The sequence below is a fragment of the Somniosus microcephalus genome, chromosome 4 (assembly GCF_052327205.1).
Source record: "Somniosus microcephalus isolate GS21.2 chromosome 4, FLI_Smic_1.0, whole genome shotgun sequence".
Taxonomy (NCBI): domain Eukaryota; kingdom Metazoa; phylum Chordata; class Chondrichthyes; order Squaliformes; family Somniosidae; genus Somniosus; species Somniosus microcephalus.
This window is the reverse complement of record NC_140990.1, coordinates 186,629,694-186,643,286: the sequence shown is the minus strand read 5'-3', so window position 1 is coordinate 186,643,286 and position 13,593 is coordinate 186,629,694. Positions and strand designations below refer to the sequence as shown.

Below are 13,593 nucleotides of genomic sequence, written 5' to 3'. Positions count from 1 at the left end.
AGTATGGAAAGCAGTCACTCTAGCTCTAAGGACCAAGGGCCTCCCTATCTCCCGCTGGCAGGAAGTCCTCTCAGATGTGCTCCATTCGATACGGTCGCTATTGTGTACTGCCACGCCTCATGAACGAATGTTTAGCTTCCCCCGGAAATCCACCTCAGGCGTATCCATGCCGTCATGGCTCTCCACCCCGGGTCCGGTATTCATGCGAAGGCATGTGAGGGGCCATAAGACGGATCCTCTCGTGGAGCCAGTGCACCTACTCCACGCCAACCCCCAATACGCGTATGTCCGGCACGCCGACGGAAGGGAGGACACCGTGTCAATAAAAGACGTCGCCCCAGCCGGTAACGACAGCAACCACTGCAATAGCAGCAACAACGACCACAGCAACTCTTACCCACCCACTACTCTTTCATCACCCCCGGAAGAACATCAACCAACGGCACCCCCACCAACTACCCCTTCAACAACCCTGGCGGCACCCCCGGCAGAGACCCAGGAGGCCACCGGGGACACCCAGCCGACACCCGCGACACCACAACAGCCACGTCGGTCGCAGAGGACTACCAAACCCCCGAACAGACTAAATCTATAGAAGGGGTGAATGTGATGAAATATTCCATTCATCACTGCCTGTGACTGTGGTTGGTTTCAGGTTTCCCCCTTACCATTGTATTGCCTGTGACTGTGGTTGGTTTCAGGTTTCTCCTCACCATTGTATTGTGTATTGGAATGTATGGAATGTGTTGTGTGTAGGGCTCCGCCCATACCTGGCCTCTATGTAAGCCAGCTCAGTCTGGCCTCACAGCCAGTACTGCAGACCTCCAGGGAAGATACCTCTCTCCACTTCTAAGTTAATAAAAGCCTTGTTTTGTTTCGCTAACAACGAGTCTCGGGATTATTGAGGCACATCACCTACCACAGATGTTAGGCTAACCGGTCTATAGTTTCCAGCCTTCTGTCTACTGCCCTTTTTAAATAAGGGTGTTACATTAGCAGTTTTCCAGTCTGCCGGGACCTTTGCCGAGTCCAGGGAGTTTTGGAAAATTATTACCAATGCATCCACAATCCCTACCGTCACTTCCCTCAAGACCCTAGGATGTAAGCCATCAGGTCCAGGTGATTTATCCGCCTTGAGTCCCATTATTTTACAGAGTACCACTTCCTTAGTGATTTTGATTGTGTTTAGCTCCTCCCCCCTTTTAGCCCCCTGTTTGTCCAGTGTTGGGATATTCTTAGTTTCTTCTACTGTAAAGACTGATGTAAAATATTCATTCAGTGTTTTTGCCATCTCCATATTTCCCACCATTAATTTCCCGGTCTCATCCTCTAAGGGACCAACATTTACTTTAGCCACCCTTTTTCTTTTTATATAACTATAAAAACTCTTACTATCTGTTTTTATATTTTTTGCTAATTTACTTTCATAATCTATCTTCCCTTTCTTAATCAATCTTTTTGTTATTTTTAGCTGTCTTTTAAAGTTTTCCCAATCCTGTATCCTCCCACTAGATTTGGCTACCTTATATGCCCTTGTTTTTAGTTGAATACTATCCTTAATTTCTTTACTTAGCCATGGATGGCTGTCTTTTCTTTTACACCCTTTTCTTCTCAGTGGAATATATATTTTTTGGAAGTTGTAAAATAACTCCTTAAATGTACACCACTGATCATGTATCGTCTTACCCTTTAATCTATTTTCCCAATGCACTCTACTCAATTCCGCTCTCATACCTTCATAGTCTCCTTTATTCAAGCTTAGCACGCTTGTTTGAGATCCAACCTTCTCACCCTCTAATTGAATATGGAATTCAACCATGTTATGGTCACTCATTCCAAGGGGCTCCTTTACTAGGACATTTTTAATTAATCCTGTCTCGTTACACAGGACCAGATCTAAGGTTGCTTGCCCCCTGGTCGGTTCAGTTACATACTGCTCAAGAAACCCATCCCTAATACACTCAATGAACTCATCCTCAAGGCAGCCCTGCCCAATTTGATTTGTCCAATTAATATGATAGTTAAAATCACCCATAATTATAGATGTTCCCTTATTACAAGCCTCAACTATTTGCTATTGATGTTTATCTGCTGGTTTATTTTGCTTCTGTATCAATTTACATCTTTAAATAAATTTGACTTGCAGCTTTAGCGTCAACTACATGGTTTGTCAGTAAAGTGATTTTTTTTCACCTATCGAAACAATCAGGAGCATACTGTAAGCATCTCACATCTTCCAGTGCAAAATATTTGGTAAAAGGGTAATTATCTTGTGGCACAAACACATTGATTCCATGCACACAGCTTACAAGCTTGAATCACAGGAGGCACAAGCCTTCCTATGGAATCTACATCATTGCTATGAACACCAATAAAACATTTTGGGACAAAGTCTGAATTACAACAGTAAGCAACAGCAAAGAAAATGTAAAAATAATGCATTCTGTTTTGCAGAGGTAAAGCACTATTGTGTAGATATAAAGAGAGAGTATTTACTTTATGGGACCTTAATTTTTTGGCCATCAGTTTAAGAATCACAAGAGTAAGATCGTTTTAAGATACGGATGTCAAAACCTTCTAAGCCTCATTAGATTTTCCACAAAAGATGCAAAGAAACTCTGACATATAAAATATTAGTAAATAACTGATAAATAAATATAATTTGTGAAAGAGTCAAAACGAAACCAGTTAGCTGTGTCCTTAGTAGGTGAAAGATATTTCCATTTAAAGATTAAAGACTATCCTACAAGGTAGATAATCTCAATTCTTTCTTCATTCCTGATCCTGATTCTAAGTCGTACCCGAGACTCAGATATTGGAATAATCAAGTCTGAAGGTGACAAAGGCACAGATGAGGGATTCAGTGGCAGATGGGCTGAAGCAGAGGTGGAGACAGGCAAGGTGGAAGTAGACATTCTTTGTGATGAAGAGGATATTACATAGGATATACAGCACAGAAACAGGTCATTCAGCCCAACCAGTCCATACCGGTGTTTATGCTCCACTCGAGCCTCCTCCCGTCTTTCCTCATCTAAATGGAGAGAAACTGCAAAGTGCTACAGTACAAAGGGATCTGGGGGTCCTGGTGCATGAAACACAAAGTTAGTATGCAGGTGCAGCAGGTGATCAGGAAGGCCAATGGAATCTTGGCTTTTATTGCAAGGGGGATGGAGTATAAAAACAGGGAAGTCTTGCTTCAGTTATACAGGGTATTGGTGAGGCCACACCTGGAATACTGCGTGCAGTTTTGGTTTCCATATTTAAGAAAAGATATACTTGCTCTCGAGGCGGTTCAGAGAAGGTTCACTCGGTTGATTCCGGAGATGAGGGGGTTGACGCATGAGGAAAGGTTGAGTAGGTTGGGACTCTACTCATTGGAGTTCAGAAGAATGAGAGGCGATCTTATCGAAACATATAAGATTGTGAGGGGGCTTGATCGGGTGGATGCGGTGAGGATGTTTCCACTGATGGGTGAGACTAGAACTAGGGGGCATAATCTTAGCATAAGGGGCTGCCCTTTCAAAACTGAGATGAGGAGAAACTTCTTCACTCAGAGGGTAGTAAATCTATGGAATTTGCTACCCCAGAGAGCTGTGGAAGCTGCAACATTAAATAAATGTAAAATGGAGATAGACAGTTTCCGAGCAGATAAAGGAATTAGGGGTTATGGGGAGAGGGCAGGGAAGTGGACGCGAGTCTAGATTCGGATCAGCCATGATCCTATTGCATGGCGGAGCAGGCCCGAGGGGCCGTATGGCCTACTCCTGCTCCTACTTCTTATGTTCTTATCAGCATAACCCTCCATTCCCTTCTCCCGCATATGCTATCTAGCCTCCCCTTAAATGCATCTATGCTATTCGCTTCATTTACACCCTGTGGTAGCGAGTTCCACATTCTCAACACTCTCTGGGTAAAGAAGTTTCTTATGAATTCCCTATTTGATTTCTCGGTGACTATCTTATATTGATGGCCTCTAGTTTTGCTCTTCCCCACAAGTGGAAACACTGTGTCTACTCTATCAAAACCTTTCCTAATTTTAAAGACCCCTATTAGGTCACCCTGCAGCCTTCTCTTTTCAAGAGACAAGAGACCCAGCCTGATCATTCTTTCCCGATAGATATAACCTCGCATTTCTGGTATCAACCTTGTAAATCTTTTTTGCACCCTCTCCAGTATATCCTTTTTATAATATGGTGACCAGAATTGTACACATATGGGGCCTGAAACTCAGCTGGGGGTCAAATAGGAGGTGGAAGTAGTGAACAATCTTGTTTAACCTGAGAGAGCAGCTGGGAAAGGGGATGGAATTGGTGGCAAGGGTATGGTGTTTATGGCGAGGGTCAAAGACGATAGCTTCAGTCTTCCCAATGTTTAACTGGAAGAATTGGAGTCATCCAGAATTGGATGTCAGACAAGCAGTCTGACAACACAGAGGCAGTGGAGGGGTCAAGAGTGTTGGTGGTGAGGTAGAGCTGGATGTCGTCAGCATACATATGGAGCCCGATTCCATGTCTTTGGCTAATGTCGCCAAGGGAAAGCATGTGGATGACAATGAGGAGGGGGGGCAAAGGATAGATCCTTTCAGGACTCGAGAAGTAACAGTGTGGGGCGAGAAGAGATGCCATTGCTGGAGATGCTATGGCCATGATTGTGTTAGAGATCAATATCATGAATTGGCGAAAGAATCCATCCCACCACGGCAGCTGGGGAATTTAAATTCAGTTAATTAAATAAATCTGGATTGAAAAGCTAGTATCAGTAATGGTGACAATGAAACTATCGGATTGTCGTAAAAATCCATCTGGTTCACCAATGTCCTTTAGGGAAGGAAATCTGCCGTCCTGACCTGGTCTGGCCTATATGTGACTCCAGACCCACAACAATGTGGTTGATTCTTAACTGCCCTCTGAAATTGCCTAGCAAGCCACTCGGTTGTAAAAAACCACTACGAAAAACAAGAATAATAAAAATGGACAGATCGCCCAGCATCGACCTCGGCACCGGCTATGGACACAACAAGGGCACACCCAGCCCAGTCGACCCTGCAAAATCCTCCTCACCAACATCTGGGAACTTGTGAGTCTAACCACCGCACCTTGACATTCAACGACATTACCATCGCCGAATCCCCCACCATCAACATCCTGGGGGGTCACCATTGACCAGAAACCTAACTGGACCAGCCACATAAATACTGAGGCAAGAGCAGGTCAGAGGCTGGGTATTCTGTGGCTCGTGTCTCACCTCCCGACTGCCCAAAGCCTTTCCACCATCTACAAGGCACAAGTCAGGAGTGTGATAGAATACTCTCCACTTGCCTGGATGAGTGCGGCTCCAACCACACACAAGAAGCTTGACACCACCCAAGACAAAGCAGCTTGCTTGATTAGCACCCCATCTACCACCTTAAACATTCACTCCCTCCATCACCGGTGTACCGTGGCTGCAGTGTGTACCATCTACAAGATGCGCTGCAGCAAATCGTCCATGCTCCTTCAGCAGCACTATCCAAACCCGCGACCTCTGCCGCCTAGAAGAACAAGGGCAGTAGGCGCATGGGAACACCACCACCTCGAAGTTCCCCTCCAAGTCACACACCATCCTGACTTGGAAGTATATCGCCGTTCCTTCATCGTCGCTGGGTCAAAATCCTGGAACGCCCTCCTTAACAGCACTGTGGGAGTACCTTCACCAGACGGACTGCAGCGGTTCAAGGCGGCGGCTCACCACCACCTTCTCATGGGCAACAAATGTCGGCATTGCCAGCGACGCCCACATCCCATGAACGAACAAAAAAAACGTGCGTTCTTCTGTGTCCGCATCTTAGGTGATCGCTGTGTTGGTTTACTAAAGTTTAATGAACAGACCAAGTGTTTGACTCAATCTTGCCATTTAGACGCAGGACTGCAGCCTTTATCTATAATATTCCAAAATTTGCATTCCTAACAATTGAAAAGATATGAGTGGACCCAAGCATTGGCAGACCTACTCAGCTGGACAATGGAGAGGTGTTGGAGGAGGATGGTGTGGCCAACCGTGTCAAAGGCTGCAGAGAGATCGAGAAGGAGGAGGAGAGATAGTGCACTAGGGTGGATATAATTTGTGACTTTGACTAGGGGCAGAAACCGGATTGGAGAGATTCAAAAATAAAGTTGCAGAAAAAAGGGAGGCGTATGACAGATACCAAGGGCTAAATACGCCAGAACATTTAGAGGAGTACAGAAAGTGCAGGGGTGCAATTAAAAAGGTTTTTAGAAAAGCAAAGAGAGAGCATGAAAAATTCTTGGCAAGTAAAATCAAGGAAAACCCAAAGATGTTTTATAAATATATTAAGAGTAAGAGGATAAGTAAAGAAAGGGTAGGGCCTATTAGAGATCATGAGTGTAATCCGTGTGTGGAGACAGGAGATGTCGGTAGGGTTCTTACTTTGCGTCTGTTTTCACAAAGGAGCGGGGCGAAGCAGACATTGCTATCAGGGGGGAGGAGTGTGAAATATTAGATGAAATAAACAGTGAGAGAGGAAGTATTAAGGGGTTTAACAGATTTAAAAGTGGATAAATCCCCAAGCCCAGATGAAATGTATCCCAAGCTATTAAGCGAAGCAAAAGAGGAAATAGCAGAGGCCCTGACCATCATTTTTCAATCCTCTCTGGCTTCAGGTGTGGTGCTGGAGGACTGCTAATGTGGTACCCTTGTTTAAAAAGGGGAGAAAAGGATAGCCCGAGTAATTACAGGCCTGTCCGCCTAACCTCGGTAGTGGGAAAATTATTGGAAAGAATTCTGAAGGACAGGATAAATCTTCATTTAGAAAGACATGGATTAATCAAGGATAGTCAGAACAGATTTGTTAAGGGAAGGTCGTGTCTGACAAACTTGATTGAATTTTTTGAGGAGGTAACAAGGAGGGTAGATGAGGGTAGTGCGTTTGATGTAGTGCATATGGACTTTAGCAAGGCTTTTGATAAGGTTCCACATGGCAGACTGGTCACAAGTTAAAAGCCCATGGAATTCAGGGCAAAGTGTCAAGTTGGATTCAAAACTGGTTCGGAGACAGGAAGTAGAGGGTAATGGTAGTTGGGTGTTTTTGTGACTGGAAGGCTGTTTCCAGTGGGGTTCCGCAGGGCTCAGTACTAGGTCCCTTGCTTTTTGTGGCATATATCAATGATCTAGACTTGAATATAGGGGATATGATTAAGAAGTTTGCAGATGATACTAAAATCGGCTGTGTGGTCGATACTGAAGAAGGAAGCTGTAGACTGCAGGAAGATATCAATAAATTGGTCAGGTGGGCAGAACAGTGGCAAATGGAATTCAATCCAGAGATGTGTGAAGTAATGCATTTGGGGAGGGCTAACAAGGAAAGGGAATACACATTAAATGGTAGGACACTGAGTAGTGTAGAGGAACAAAGGGACCTTGGATTGCATGTCCACAGATCCCTGAAGGTAGCAGGCCAGATAGATAAGGCATACGGAATGCTTGCCTTTATTAGCCGTGGCTTAGAATACAAGAGCGGGGGGGGGGGGGGGGTTATGCTTCAACTGTATAAAACACTAGTTAGGCCTCAGCTAGAGTACTGCGTGCAGTTCTGGTCACCACATTACAGGAAAGATGTGATTGCACTAGAGAGGGTACAGAGGAGATTTACAAGGATGTTGCCAGGAGTAGAGAATCTTAGCTATGAGGAAAGACTGGATAAGTTGGGTCTGTTTTCCTTGGAACAGAGGCGGCTGAGGGGAGACCTTATTGAGGTGTATAAAATTATGAGGGGCATAGATAAAGTGGATAGAAAGGTCCCATTTCCCTTAGCAGAGGTGTCAAAAACCAGGGGGCACAGATTTAAAGTAATTGATGGAAGGTTTAGAGGAGATTTGAGGGGAAATTTCTTCACCCAGAGGGTTGTAGGGGTCTGGAACTCGCTGCCTGAAAGGGTGGTAGAGGCAGGAAACCTAATCACATTTAAAAAGTACTTGGATGTACACTTGGGATGCGATAACCTGCAGGGCTACGGACCAAGAGCTAGGAAGTGGGATTAGGCTGGATAGCTCTTTGCTGGCTGGCGCAGACATGATGGGCCAAAATGGCCTCCTTCCGTGCTGTAACTTTCTATGATTTGGGAGATTACAACACAGTCAAGGGCTTGAGGAAAGCAAAGTTAGATATGGGGTGATAGTTTGCAAGGACAGAAGGGTTGAAGGTGGTTTTTTTTGAAGAGGGGGTGATGATGGCATTTGAAAGAGAGTAGTAAAGTACCCAAGGAGAGGGAACCATTTACAATGTCAGCTAGCATGGGGGCCAAGAAGGGAAGTTGGATGGTCAGCAGTTTAGGGGGAATGGGTTCAAGAAAGTAGTAGAGCTGCAACTCATGGAGAAGATGAGCTTGGAGAGGCCAAGAGGGAAAATAGGAGAGAAGCTAGACAAATATTCAGGTTCAGGGCTAGGACAGGGGGGGAACACTGTTGGAGGACTCTGATGAGGAAAGAGGGATGCAGTAGACAATTATGGGTTTTCAGAGATAGAACCACTAATGTATGAATACTACTGTGTGATGATGCAGGAGTCACAAAAGCACAGGACTCTACAATGGGGGTGGTTGAACATGATAAGTTTAGAAGAGTTATTCAACATCACTGTCCCAAGTGTGTCAACACAGTGGAAAACAATTTTACACGACCACTACTGCAACTGTCAGAAATAATATTCTCATCATAACTTGTACATTAGTTTGATGAATCAATTGTTGAGAAGTTAAATGACAAACTGAGGTGCTATTTATATTTCGTTCCAAAATTGTGTGAAATGAAAATACTTATTTAATTGTTTTGTGAAGGAGGTACAAGAACCTCATCATCTTGTCTGATTCAGATGGCTGCATTACAACTGCGTAAGGATAAGTAAAAAAAATATATATTTTCGGTTTTCAAAGTCTGGACAGCAAACAAGCACTCCTCATCTTAGATGCCACGATGATTCAGATGCAGAAGAGTTACTTTTTCATTGGAAGGTTTGTTCCTACAATTTTGAAATCTGCTGCACTGTCAACATTATTCAGGAAACGTATTCTCCTTCACATGACATGTATTACAGAAGCAGAAGAGATACTTCACTGATGACCCCTTTGGGGTCCTTCATTACTGGACAGAATATCAAAGTCACTAATATTTTCCAGCAATTCACTTTCGGAAATTTAAAGATGACCAGACATTTGGATCAGTGACCTTATTTAACAATGTATCTTTTCTTTATTTCCAGTTCCAAATCAGAGAGCAACAGTCAATGCTGAAACATAAGTACTTACCTCCTTCGACATCTGACTCATCTGGAAAGGGAAAAGAAAGTATATTACAATGAGATGCTTGAATCACTGGCTCTATTTTCAACTTCAAACCCAAAACGACTAATAAATCATTCAGAATTCATTATCTAAACAATGTAAAGAACTTTAAAAGCACACACAAGGACAAGGTGCAAAATCAGGTAATGATCATTAGACCTCATGGAGATCTGAGCACAATTTGTACCTAATTAAGAACACTCCAGTTATAATGACTATGTATACTCACATGCAAGGTGTCCCACATAAAAGATGACCTCTATTTTCCAGCCAAAAGACCAGAAAAAATATATTACCCAGGAGCTAAGGTCACCACAGCTCTCCAGAGCAGAAAATTTAATTTTAATGCATATTACCCGTTTCTAGCACTGCCACCACTGCACACAGACAAGCAGCCCGAGTACGAGAAGCTGCATTAGATTCATGCTATTGTCACGGTATAGGTAATGGGGCAGAATGTGTATATAAATAAATATATTAATATATTGTGCCCTGTATAAATGTAAAGTTGAGAATGGGTAATGCTTGAAATGGCAAACCCAGAAAGAAGAAAGAATATAGTGCCTTTCATGACCACCAGATGTCCCAAAGTACTTTACAGTCAATGAAGTACTTTTTGGAGTGTAGTCACTGTTGTAATGTAGGAAATGCGGCAGCCCATTTAAACACAGCAAGCTCCCACAAACAGCAATGTGATAAAGACTAGATAATCTGTTTTAGTGATATTGATTGAGGGATAAATATTGGACAGGACACTGGGGCAAACTCCCATGCTCTTCTTCGAAATAGCGCCATGGGGTCTTTTATGTCCACCTGAGAGAGCAGACAGGGTCTCGGTTTAACGTCTCATCCAAAAGATGGCACCTTTTGGAGTGTCAGCCTAGATTTTTGTGCTCAAGTCTCTGGAGTGGGACTTGAACCCACAACCTTCTGACTCAGGCAAGGGTGCTACCAACAGAGCCACGGCTGACACTAGCTCCAGTGTGTCCAGTTTTCAGGAGACGGCTTTAGTCTTCGGCTTCCAAGCAGTATTAATGTATTAAGCCAAGAAGACTCTGTTTGGGAAATGAGACCACCACCCTCCAGTGAATCATTTCAACCTGGAGATAGCTAACCTGTTCTGCATAATTTTGTTGCAGCCTGGAATTTACTACAGACTCCCTAAATTTTAAAACAAAAATGGTGTATTTTATTGGGTGCAAAATGGTGCAAATGGTATGGGGAACTCGAGAGAAAGACATAGAAAAATTGAACCACAAAGCATGGGAATCAGGGTGGCCTTGCGTTAAATGGAACCAAAAGTAAACACTGGGGCACGTTATTGACTCTAACTGTATGTACTATCAGGCCTTTTGCTGCTGCCACTGTACTTAAGCTCGTGTTCTTGCATGTGTCCTTCTGGTTTAATTTCTGTAAATAAACCTACTTAGTTGATATGGAATCTGAACTGAGCTAGAGTTTTCTGGAGTGGTTTAGATAGAAATAAAGTGTAGTGAGTACTAGCGATCTAGGATTGCGAATCTCCCTGGGGACAGAAATACACGGGTCTACAGCTTTTACTTTGTCTGGGACACTAGGCTAATTTACAGGAAATGCAGCAAGATCACTGCAGGAGGGAATGGCTCATTGAAGTACCCTTAAATTACATCGCATTGTGACAGCAAGTTGTGGCAGATACCTGTCCTATTTCAATACTTTTGCACACATCCTCAGTTATCATAATGGAGACAGTTTCCAAGAACCTCAGTTATAATCTGTGACATCCTGATATAATTAGGAGAGAATCATATTTAATTCTACTGTTCACTAGTTGAACTTTTAAGGAGTTAGAAAGTATACTTACCCAAGTCAGCTTACCTTTGAAAGGAGGGGGGGGGGAAAGAGGGGCAGAGACAGGAGGCTTTGTGGAAGGACAGCAGTGATTCCCTACATAAAAAGTTATGGTCAGGCATCTTGTTTCAGATGCCATTTAACTGTAAATTTTAGCAAAGGAGATGTTAGTGTTCGTTATTTTCCATATTTAGAGGAGGAATAGGTAGATTCTGTATATTACTGTAAATATACTGTTCATGTTTGCTACTGCGTTCTTGCCCATTTATTTATCAATAAATTAATTCAATAGCCTAGGCCACAAACTGATGGAAAGTTTATTCTGCTGTCTTCTGACCTCAAGGAGATCACGTCGGAGCACATCTAGTAAGCCGAATACAACGTCAAGGGTGACCCCGAGCTTCCGGTCGCCTGTCATTTTAATTCACCCCTCCATTCCCACTCGGACCTCACCGTCCTTGGCCTCTTGTATTGTTCCACGGAAGCTCAACGTAAACTCGAGGAACAGCACCTCATCTTCCGATTAGGCACTCTGCAGCCTTCCGGACTCTCTATCGAGTTCAACAATTTCAGATCATAATCTCGGCCCCTATTACACATTTTTTCTTGTAATTTTTCCACTCCTTTCCCTTTGTTTCTCTCTCACACCTGGCAGCTATCTCTTGCCCTGCCAGTACACTTTACACCTAATCTCAGCCTATTACCATCTCGTCTAGCTCTTTTGTTTCTTTCACTTCTTTTGTCCGATCGCAGCCCTGCCTTCGATCTATTTTCTTTTCTTTCCAGTTTTGAAGAAGGGTTCGACCCGAAACGTCAACTCAAATTTCTCTCCACGGATGTTGCCTGACCTGCTGAGTTTTTGCAGCATTTTCTGTTGTTATGTCAAGAATTTTGTTCAGCTACTCATAGGGAACTAAGGCTTGCCTATGAGAGTAGTCTTTAGCACTGAGCAGCAGGAAACTATCTGGCATAAAAATCCAAAATAACACAGGCCAGCAGCAGGTAAGTGTGCTCTCCACAGTGAACTACAGTACCATTTACTACAATGAAGGCCAAGATAAGACAACCACCCCTCTACTTTCAAACCTTAGTGACCTAGATGTCTAATCTTTCATGGCAGTATATACACTATGCATGAAAAAAATAAATTCAGCAAAATACTTAGTATGCTTTTCACTTCCTTTTTAGTTATATATGTTCCAGATTAAGTGAGCAGGCAAGTAGCTGACCAATTCCAAGACATAGACAATGCAGCTCTTCAGCTAATTCATGTAGGAAATACATGAGCACAGTGCAAGTTGAGAAACATTCAACTTTGCCTCCCTCTGTGCATGCCTCACTAACACACTATACACCAGCTAAACCGAAACCTACAATTCCTTGGTGTGGCTAACTAGAAGAATATCTGCGTTATTACTTCACCTGGAACATGTTAAAACATCAGTATGTTGTGCTACCCAGCTGCCAAAAACAAAGCCATTTGTATTTCTGACTTTGTATGCAGCCAGAAGAACATTTATACTTTAGAAATACAGCACCATTAATCCATACCAAAGTTTGCATTTAAGTTTATACAGAAAAAACAGTTAACGCTCTTTTAAAAATGCAGGCTTTGAAATTTGCTGTACATACCAACATACAAATGTTTAGTGCGTTAGCAGAGGAAGAAATCGTATGCAATTTTAACATCGGCATTAAACTGTTTATTTTAATCAGGTTACTACCTCTGCTAAAATACCTGAAGAATGAATTTCATGAATGAAAGTCAAAACTAAAATAGGGCTGGAATGCATTTTGCATGAGCAATTAAACATTCATACACTAGATTCCCACAGCATAATTTGAAGACTGCTTTATTTTGGCATTTTCTTTAAAGAACATTTAAATCAGTAGCAATATATAAAGTCCAGCTCAAACAAGAAATTACCATTTATTTAAAAGAAAAATTGGTTAATCTTAGCTTTAAAGTAGTATCATTGGAAAATTATACTAGCAGTTTTCTGCCTCTTGCTACTCGTAGCCAATTCAGAGGTCAATCTGCCCCTTCAATCTTACCTAGCTTGCTTATAATGGTCTCTTTGTCAGGTTTTTGCTCTAACACCTCTTGCTGACTAACTGATGTTTTAGATTCTTTCTCTTCCTCTGACACAGTGGCAGAAAGAATAAATCTGTGTTACAAGTGGCTCTTAAAAATAATACTTCATCAAGGATTTTAACATTAAAAAATAATCCATTGTCTAGCTGTCAATATCTTATTCTGTTTTCCTAAGCAAAAGCAGAAGAACACACCAGTATGCACCCTAAATAAATGACAATGTTAGCATGAATTTAAAACAATTGTCTGTCTTTATGATGGGGTTTGTAGTCATCCTGATGTGACACACGCTTCTTACATGGGAAATTCTCAATTCTAACCAGGCTTTTTAAGG

General features: G+C 42.7%; 1 protein-coding gene across 5 annotated transcripts in view; it reads right to left on the bottom strand.

Annotated features, from left to right (window-relative positions):
- The window catches only part of ift54 (intraflagellar transport 54), a 220,132-nt gene that overhangs the window by 116,047 nt on the left and 90,492 nt on the right, over window positions 1–13,593 (bottom strand). For 4 of the 5 annotated variants that reach the window (XR_015078122.1, XM_085985625.1, XM_085985622.1 and 1 more), the window contains 2 exons: window positions 13,220–13,306; window positions 9,299–9,319 (listed from right to left, as the gene is read on the bottom strand). Coding sequence is in view for 4 of the 5 variants with exons in the window: in XM_085985625.1 (XP_085841751.1) it covers window positions 9,299–9,319; window positions 13,220–13,306 (108 nt within the window). In the remaining variant the exon portion in view is untranslated. The remainder of the gene's footprint in view (window positions 1–9,298; window positions 9,320–13,219; window positions 13,307–13,593) is intronic. The other variant, XM_085985624.1, reaches the window with a different exon arrangement.